Consider the following 9,305-nt stretch of genomic DNA (forward strand, 5'->3'; position numbering starts at 1 on the left):
AGTAGATGGTATTTTTTTTTATTTTTTCTTCCGAACTTTCCCGTGTTTGTGCCGTCTGGACGTACGGACGAGTTGTGAAGTTGGTAACATTGTGACTGACCCCTTCGTGGCTTTTCGGTGGAGACGTAGATTCCCGAATGAGGAGCGACGAGGGAGTGTGCGGCGAGCACCACGATGGGAGAGCGGTTTTTGACGCCGAAGTGAGTACATCGGGAAGTGGCGGCGAGGTCTGCAGCTTGCGTCCGAGCTCTGTTCGTCTTCCGGGCTACTGCAGTCCGAGGGTATGGCGAGAGGCATGACGCGATGCGAGGAGGGTCGGCAAGTTCCCGGGCCCGGGCGAGCGCCGAGGTAGCGGCGTTTCATCACGGCGGATTGCAAAGTAAGGCAAAAAAACTGCAATATTCTCCACAATGAGCTTTTCCCCAGTTGCAAGACATACCGGGAGTTGAATCGGACAAAGTATTTTGAGACTCGTGTGCACTCATTCACGGTGAAGGAACTCACGTATTTTGGTTACCTTGCATTTAATCTTGATTAATGACCATGCATAATAAATTTTTTGTAGAACAAAGAGATAACGTTTGGTACCATAACTACAATGAAGTAGTGCGGTTTGGTAAATTTACGTTGGCCACATGGACTTATTAGTGGACTGTAATTTGTAAATACTATTTTTTTTAATGTATTATTATATTACTACTTGGCTGTATAATATTACCTATAAGTAAAAGAAAGGTAATATGGTTGTTCTTGGATAGAGTCATAGATAGTAACGAAAGAATTATATTAAATTTATGCAATGATTTACTTAGTAAACAAGAGTTTTTAGTAAACAAGAGTTTTTAGTAAAGAAGAGTTTTTGTTAGTCTCGACCCCCATAGCCTCCCATGCCACTTTATTATTTAATTTTGTTTGTTTCAGGATCCTACACCCACACAACAGGGCAGGGCGAAGTTTTTGATTGTGTTTACATTTTTTTTTGGCTTGCCTGTAACAGTGGAGCGTGGAAAGTTTTTTGTAGATCCCCGGAAGTTTTGCATGAGGTCATGCTGTAGGTCGGGGCTACAGATGCCAGACAGGCATAGATTCTAGTTTTGCGCGATGCCTTTTGGTCTCCAGGATGTTCCCGCAAAGTTCCAAAGCATGATGATGAAGTCCTAGATTCATACTCAGGCAGATTTTCAGCCGCATATTGAGATGACATAAGAATATGGTCCCAGTTATGGGAAGAACACGCACATCATCTAGCCTTAGTCTTGGAATGCCTTGACAGAATTAGACTCACCTAACTACAAAATGCTGTCTGGGGACGACAGAACTATATTTTCTTGGACTAGTCAGTGCGGAAGGGAATAGATCTATCGACAAGCAGCTAGGCGTTATTACCAACAAGGACCCACTACGCACGAGGAAACAGCTCCAGCGGTTCCTGGAACTAGCCAACTGGTTACGCACCTTCATTCCGGAGTTTTCGATAGTAACAGCACTCTTGACAGAACAGTTTCCTAAAAAATATCCTTACTGTGGACCGAGAAGACCCAGCGCGCGTTTGACGAACTGAAGAGCCGTTTTCAGCAATGCCTACTGTTAGCTCGAATCAAACCCAGTAAAAAATATGTAATAGTTCATGAGAAATCACACTTTCAAATTACATTACAATACCTGTGCATGGACGGTACAGCCGCCATTCATTGTTCATCCTTAAGGGTTTCTGTGTTTATTTTAGAGAACTTTAGTCAACGGAGGTATTGTTTTATAGTAAAAGTAGTTAGTATGACAGTGTATTGCAGTTGTAGGAAAACATTAATGTATATATTTTCTGTTTGCTAGTTGTTTGTCCAAATGACATTGAATTAAGAAAGTTTTTTTTGTTTTACATTTAATTTAAAGTAGTGTTTTGAATCACGTAGTAATGAATGATTCATAGGTTACGTTAACAACGTAAAAAATACTTTAAATATTGTGGAAGGTTGGTTAAGTTAGTGAAGCAAAATTAAAAATACTTTAAATATTTTGGACGGTTGATTGGGTTAGTATAGTAGCATTAAAAATACTTTAAATATTGTGGACGGTTGATTGGGTTAGTATAGCTACATTAAAAATTCTGTGAAATCATATGAACAGTTGGTCAGGTCAGAATAGCCACATCTTAAATTGGTAATTCCTAAGCAACCATAATTACAATAAGTCTCCCGCATTTGTCCTTGAGCGCCATAAAAAAGCAAAAGACAGATTGAACATGCAAGGGGAGGATGGGTGGGCGATAAAGGCAGGCAATCGTAACATGTCAGTGGTGGTGTGGGAACAGGGACTGGCGGAGATTGGGAAGAAAGAGCAAAGATGGGCATTCCAGATAGTAAATTGTGGATTGGAGCAGGTGGTGGGGGAGCATACCCGAAAGGGTAACGGTAGAGGTAAGAAGAGTGGAAACCTGCTGGATGTGGTGCTTGTGAGACTGGTGGAGGTGCTGGTAAGCAGTATGGTGATGGCAGGAATCAGCAACCACAGGATACAGGTGGTGGAGATTGGGATGGGATATCGGGATGGAGAGGAAAGGCGAGAGAAAATGTTGAAAGCGTGGGGAAGAGCAGACAGAGTAGGGGTGGAGGCATTCTCAATGGCAGTGTATCACAGATGGGTAAACATTGAAGGGTTAGAAGAAAAATAGATTACCTTCAGAAACATACTGGGGCGTATGGTGGAGCATTTTGTGCCGGAGTCTGCATGCTAGGGCCAAGAAGCTAGGAGGGGAAGGACTAAAAGCAGAGATGAAGGAGCTGAAGAAGGAACTGGGGAAAAAGACAAAGGAGGCAAGGGATGCCTCCATGGAAAGACTGATGGATGAACGCTATGTCAGAAGAGTAAAGGGGTAGGAGGGGCTACCAGTAATGAGGGGGAGAGATGGGCAGGAGTGTGTGGGGGGGATCTGGAAAAGGTGAAATTACTACAGGAGCAATAACTATCTGTTTTTGTAGAGGAAGAGGTATGGTATGGACCACAGAGCGAGAAACCAAGGGGGGAGAGAGACCTGGAAATAAAGATAGAGAAGGTGATAAAGGGGGTGGCTAGGCTAAAGGGGAGGAAGGCGACTTATCCCGATGGGTTAGGAAACAGCCACCTCAAATTAGGAGAGAAGGAGGTCTGTAGATATTGCAAGTACTATACAGCAGTAACTGGAGGAGAGACATCTGCCAAGGCAATGGAAGGAGGCAGTAGTGATGACTATTTTCATGGGAGATGGAGATAGGCTAAACCAGAAAATTATAGGCCTGTCAGCCTAATGTTGATTGCAGGGAATATGATGGAAATACTGATAGTGAGGTATATGGTAGGAAAAATTGGAGAACTGAAATGGATGGATGGATGAGAGGCAACATGGCTTTCGGAAGAGTTTCTCCTGCGAGACGCAGATGACTGGACTGCTGGAGCACTTGATGGAGGCAGAGGATAAGGGCAAACAGGTAGACGCAATCTGTATTGATTAGGCAGAGGATGAGGGCAGACAGGTGGATGCACTCTGTATTGATTTTGAAAAGGCATTTGATAAGGTGCTACACAAGAATGTGATGGAGAAGGTTGATAGTCCGATAGAGGACAGAAGAATGGTGAACTGGACAGGGGACTTCCTGAGGGATAGGAAACAATGGGTGAAGGTGGGAATGGAATGGTCAGAAGAGGGGGATGAGACATCAGGGGTACCACAGGAGAGTGTTATGGGGCCCCTGCTATTCCTAATCATGATGAATAATGTTGGGGAGGAATTGGATAGCAAACTGAGACTGTTTGCTGATGACTGTGTGATCTATAAAACTGTGGCAGAAGATTTGAAGAAGCTGAAAGTTTGGTCAAGGGCAGATGGAATAGGGATAAATATCAACAAAATGAAGGTGGTGAGATTCAAAAAGGAAAAGAAAGGTTGCTAAGCAAATATACAGTTGGAAGGGGCAAGAGATTCAGGAGGTAGAGTAATACAAGTACCTGGCAGTAACCCTACAGAGTGATCTAGGTTGGGGAAAGCAAGTGCAGCAGGTGGTAAAGAAGGGGAGGAGGGGGCTGGGGCTGATTGCTAGGACACTGAAGGGGGCAGGACAAAGAATAAAAGAAAAGGCGTATTCAATGTTGGTGAGGCCAATGCTTGAATAAACAGTGGTAATTTGGGACCCATACCTAAGGACAGGGTTGGAAAAAAAACTAGGTTTTGTTTAAAAAAAATCCAAACAACCAGGTTATTTTTGGTTTGAACCAGGTTTTTTAGGTTTATACCAGGTTGATTATTACATTATTTATTTTAGTTCTCATCATATTCAAACTAAATATATCTTAATTCAGGTTGACTGATAATTTTACACCCCATTCTTAACTGACGACAACTAAAACACTCATATTTCATTTTAAGACCATCCAATTTGTTTCAGATGTAAATTTTATGAAATCTATATACCCACTTATGATTCTAATGCATGCAAATATATTGTTAAAATGCAAATAGAAAAAAAATTGGTGACAGTACTACAATGTGTACAACAGAATAAACTCATCAAACCTATAAGCCATTACAGCTAAATTTAAAAACAAAACACTAATTTCCCTTCAATATTTTGGATTATAAGTTATTAAAATCAAAACATCAAGATCAACCAGTTAAAACAATATTATTTTAGTTCTTTCCTGTTTGTATTGCAGGTCACATTACATCAGATCACATCACATCACTATTGATTGTGTTCATTGAATGCTTTAAAAAGAAATACAAGTTTGGATGCTTTCTCTATGCCTAACTTATTACGTACTTTACAATGCACAAATCCATATGAGAAGACTCTCTCTACACTGGCTGAAGTAGCTTGTGCTGTAAGTAGAAATGTTCAACAGAAAAAAACTTTTATCATTAAATTTCTCAATGTCATTTTTCTGACTTCTCCACCACTCATAGGTTGTAACCTGTGATGTTACTTCATCCTAAAAAATCAATTTTTGGAAAGGAAAATTTTTTGATTAAAATTTTACAATTAATGGAAGCAGTGAACTCGTTGAGTACCTTGATTTTGCAAACTCAAATGCTAAGAACATTTGACCAGCCATCAAACCACACACTTTCATTTTCCAGAGTAAGGAAACAAGTTTTCTTTTCTTCTTCATAAATAGCATCTAGTAACGGAGCACTGATTTATTTTCTGTTTGGAGGAGTGTAGCCAGGGCGAAGCTGTTGCATAAGTTTCACAAGCTGAGGATGTTCGACACTACGAAAGGATGCATTTTTTGCAAATATAAAGCGAGCTACTTGCTGATCCAAAGACTTTTTCTGCATTGGTGTTGATCGAACTATGTAGGAATCCATTGATATGTTACTTTTAAATTTTTTTCTTTCTGCAAAAGTATATTTTGACTTAGTACCTTCATTTGACGAAGTAGCAGATGTAATGATCAATGTATGAGTTTTCCTTATGGAAGCTGTAATGCAGTCTGAAAAAGAAATGTTTCTTATTAATTTATTTCCAAATTACAAACGGGAAAAAAAAAAATGAGAAATGAAAACAGTTTACCTCTCTTAATAACTCTAAACCTATTATAGACAACTTAGTTACATGCTTTGCTACTGCCAGGTTTTCAGTGCTAACTGCGTAAAGCTGGGATCACACGTGGAAATTAAGAATTTAGAATTATGCAGAAAGTGTCGATACAGCACTGTCTTTGATACACCACGACAATATTGTTAGAAATTATTTCAAAATAATATTAAACATTTAAAAAAAAAAATTTAGGCTATCAAAATTCTTAATAATCATAAAATACTATTGTAAGCTAACAAAATCATTAAAAAAAGTCAAACTTGAATACAATGCTTGAAATGTAAACACAGTCTAAAGCAAAATAAAATATGAGCATGCTTTTGATACAATTCACATGTGACTTGTTTAAAGTTAAGACTGAAAACTTCATATATTCCTAAATGACTTGGTTTCATATCAATTACAATATGTAGCAAATTTAACACAACCGTGTTTTCTGTTTAAATCAAGAGACAATAGTATTACACTTGATGGACCTTACCTGTATCATATTCATCAACTTGCATAGCTGAACCTTCACATTTAGGTAGGTGATTTTTAATTCACTGTTACATTTTTTTTTTACATTTGACCCTTACACCTTTTCTCAATTTCTTCTTAACTTCTTCAAATGAAAGCCGTACAAGATCCCGCTTTCTGCCACTCATGTTGAACCAGATAAGTTAAAACATCAAAGGACTGAATTCTGGCAAATCTGCACATTAGACTGGGACTTAACCACAGAAAGGTTACTTCCCCACAGAAGCAGGTTTCTTCATCGAAAGGGTTTCCCCACAGAGAGGGTATTTCACCACAGGAGGAGGATTCTGCATAGAATGGGTCTTCCTCACAAAGAAGGGTATTTCTATAGAGGAAGATCCTCTATAGAAAAAGTGTTTCCCATAGAGGAGGATCCTCTATAGAAAGGGTGTGTCCCATAGGATGTGGATTTACAGTAAAGTTGAGGATTCCACACAAAAGAAGAATTATATATTTAATTTTTTTTTTTTTTAATTTTAGAGAATATAAAGCTGGGTATGATTTATAACTTATTCATATAATATCAATGATGAGATCTTGATTAATATGTATTTTTGTTCCTGTAAATCACAATATACATTAATGATAAAGTTTTGCAGTTATTAGAGTGGAGTTACACCTTTCATAAAAAAATTAAAATATTCTATTTAGAAATTAATTAATTATTTTTTTTTTTTTTTACCACTCGGTTTAAACCATGGTGTAAATCAGCCAAACCTGCCTAGAGTTATTAATTAAGGAACTGGAAAGGGTGTAATGTAGAGCAGAAAGATAGGTGATGGATATGTGGAGGAGGAGGAGGGGGGAAGGGACAAAGGGTGAGATAAATAAGTTTTTTATGGTGACGAGGGGGACTGAGGAATGCTGGGAGACAATAAAGGGGTGTATAGAGAGAGGAGGGATCATGGGTGGAAGATTCAGAGAGTGTGGAGAAGAGCAGAAAGAGAATGTCAAGTATTCCTGGTGACGACAGGACGGGAGTGGAATGGAATTGAGGGAAAATTACTAAATGTGAGAAGAGTAAAGGACTTAAAGAGGAGGCTTCAGAAATTGGGTGAGTAGAGGGTGGAACTCCATGCCACCGGGCCGAAAACCAATCACAAGTTAATTAAATTAAGAATTTTTTTTTAATGTAGCAATACTAACCCAACCAACCATCCACAATGTTTGAAAGTCTTTTTAATGTAGTGAACTTTACCTAATTGAACATTCACAATATTTGAATAAAGATCATCAAAACAAATACACTAACCAACACAAATAAATAATTAATGGCAGCAGCAGCAATGCAAAGGTATTGAAATAAGTTAAAAACTGTGATTAATCACAAACTACTACAAAATTATTAATGCTGTTTTCGAAGTAAATCCATGAACAGCTTCTAGTGATGCAAAATGGTATTTTCGTAATTTTAATTTTACTTAGTGGAAAAGCCATGATGAAAGAGATTTACAAAAAATTGTTATCATCTTGCAAAAATGTATTCTTTGATTTTTTTCCAGGAGAGTGGGAATTTGCACATCTAGGTGAGCATTTCTAAATGAGACAGAGGTAACACTATGGCAGAAAAATTTTAAACTCCAAAATCTTGAACGTAGGAATCCTAACTGCCCATCGGCCTTTTAATGTACATAACCATGCTATGGAACAAAACTAAATCATACATACTATTGTTAAGTATACTTCTATAAAGTGAGCACAACATACCTAAAACATAACAGGTAATTAATTTTTTCTAGCGCACACACTTCATAAAACGCATAATTAAACATACACAGATGCAAAATATCAAAATGCTAAAATAAACTTTGGCAATAAATTATATCTGCACTGCATTAGAGATGAAAAAAAGCACAAGTTAATAAATTAACATTAAAAACCAAAGCAAATTTGCCAATTTTCTTACCTTTTTACAATTCTTTTGAAGCCATGACTTTATTCCATCGAATAATGATACTGTTTCTGGGGACTCGTAGAATTTCGTATTCGGACCCCCATCCTTCTTCGGTGCAAGGGACATCATTTTCACATACAATTCAAAATAACTTACCACAAATAAAGTTACAAGCCTTGTTTACAAGCATCAACCTCGGTAAAATGTTGACTCCTGGCGGTTCAATAACAATATTACTCACGGAGAAAGAAGCATACAAAACAAACACATAAAAAATATGGAGCGTTCCAAAACGCCAACATAATTTTAAAAAAAACAAATTTCAATACGATAATAATAAAAAAATGCGAAAGGCGATGACGAACCAGAAAAATCATACATTATTATATACAGACTTTTCCTTTGATAGAAAACAAAACCATTCTTAGGTCAATTATTAAGGGCCGAATACACAGAATAATCTATTGGCTGCTACCACTAGATTCTTCGAGAAATCCCCACTAAGCTAAACAATAATTATTATTGACAAACTGAAGCCTTCTACCGAAGTTTGACGATGCTGGTGATAATGCTAAAGCACCAAAAAAATTAATTAATGTGCTACAAACTAGTCCTCAGGTCAAACAGCAACATGACCTAGAGTGTGACCTAGCCACGTGGCCAGCAGACTGCAGGTGATGAACAAACAGAGGTACTCACGACTGTTATAGCTGACAGGGATGCTATGCTACATGACTATTATTTACTCGAAATAGAAGGGTAAATCTGGATACTGTATTTATTGAGTGTATCACTCTTTCACGGTTCTGCTGATAACATTGCTTTTGTATGACGTCGTACCTCCGTGCCTCGGTGTTAAAGCCCTAATCACAGCCCTGCCCACAGCGCGCCGCGGCTTTGGAAATGATGTCACTTCCGCTCCGAGCGCGCGAGAGCAGTGCGCCGGCGTCCTGGTCTCCAGTCCCGTGCGAGCCACCTTCGAGGCTAGACGCGGCCGCGAGACGCTCCATAAACTCGCCGCTATTATCGCTTTTGTTTGCTGTACTATAGTTTGTTATAATGTCTTTTATCGTTTTCTTTACCATGTGCGTGAGTGTTGTTTTGTATCCAGCGTGTCCGCGGGCAAAACACGTGGACTAACACAACTAGCCTGCACCACACATTTCTCCAGCGTGCGAGACGTCCCTCGGTAGCTACACGGGCCGGACGGTCCACCCCTGCCTCCCCGCAGGAGGCTGCTCTACGCGAGAGAGCTGGCGCCAGGCAATACAAGAAAACGGCCGAGAGACGTCTGCCACGTCTCAACGTATTCTACGGAGACG

At 39.0% G+C, this 9,305-nt stretch overlaps 1 protein-coding gene across 2 annotated transcripts in view; it reads right to left on the reverse strand.

Moving 5' to 3' along the window:
• The window catches only part of LOC134530989 (SWI/SNF complex subunit SMARCC2), an 87,984-nt gene extending 79,755 nt beyond the window's left edge, over nt 1–8,229 (reverse strand). The window contains exon 1 of one of the 2 annotated variants that reach the window (XM_063366396.1): nt 7,996–8,229. In XM_063366396.1, the coding sequence (XP_063222466.1) occupies nt 7,996–8,112 (117 nt within the window). In that variant the 5' untranslated portion in view covers nt 8,113–8,229. The remainder of the gene's footprint in view (nt 1–7,995) is intronic. The other variant, XM_063366397.1, reaches the window with a different exon arrangement.
• Nucleotides 8,230–9,305: the final 1,076 nt, after the last annotated feature.

The sequence above is a fragment of the Bacillus rossius genome, chromosome 3 (genome assembly GCF_032445375.1).
Source record: "Bacillus rossius redtenbacheri isolate Brsri chromosome 3, Brsri_v3, whole genome shotgun sequence".
Classification (NCBI taxonomy): domain Eukaryota; kingdom Metazoa; phylum Arthropoda; class Insecta; order Phasmatodea; family Bacillidae; genus Bacillus; species Bacillus rossius.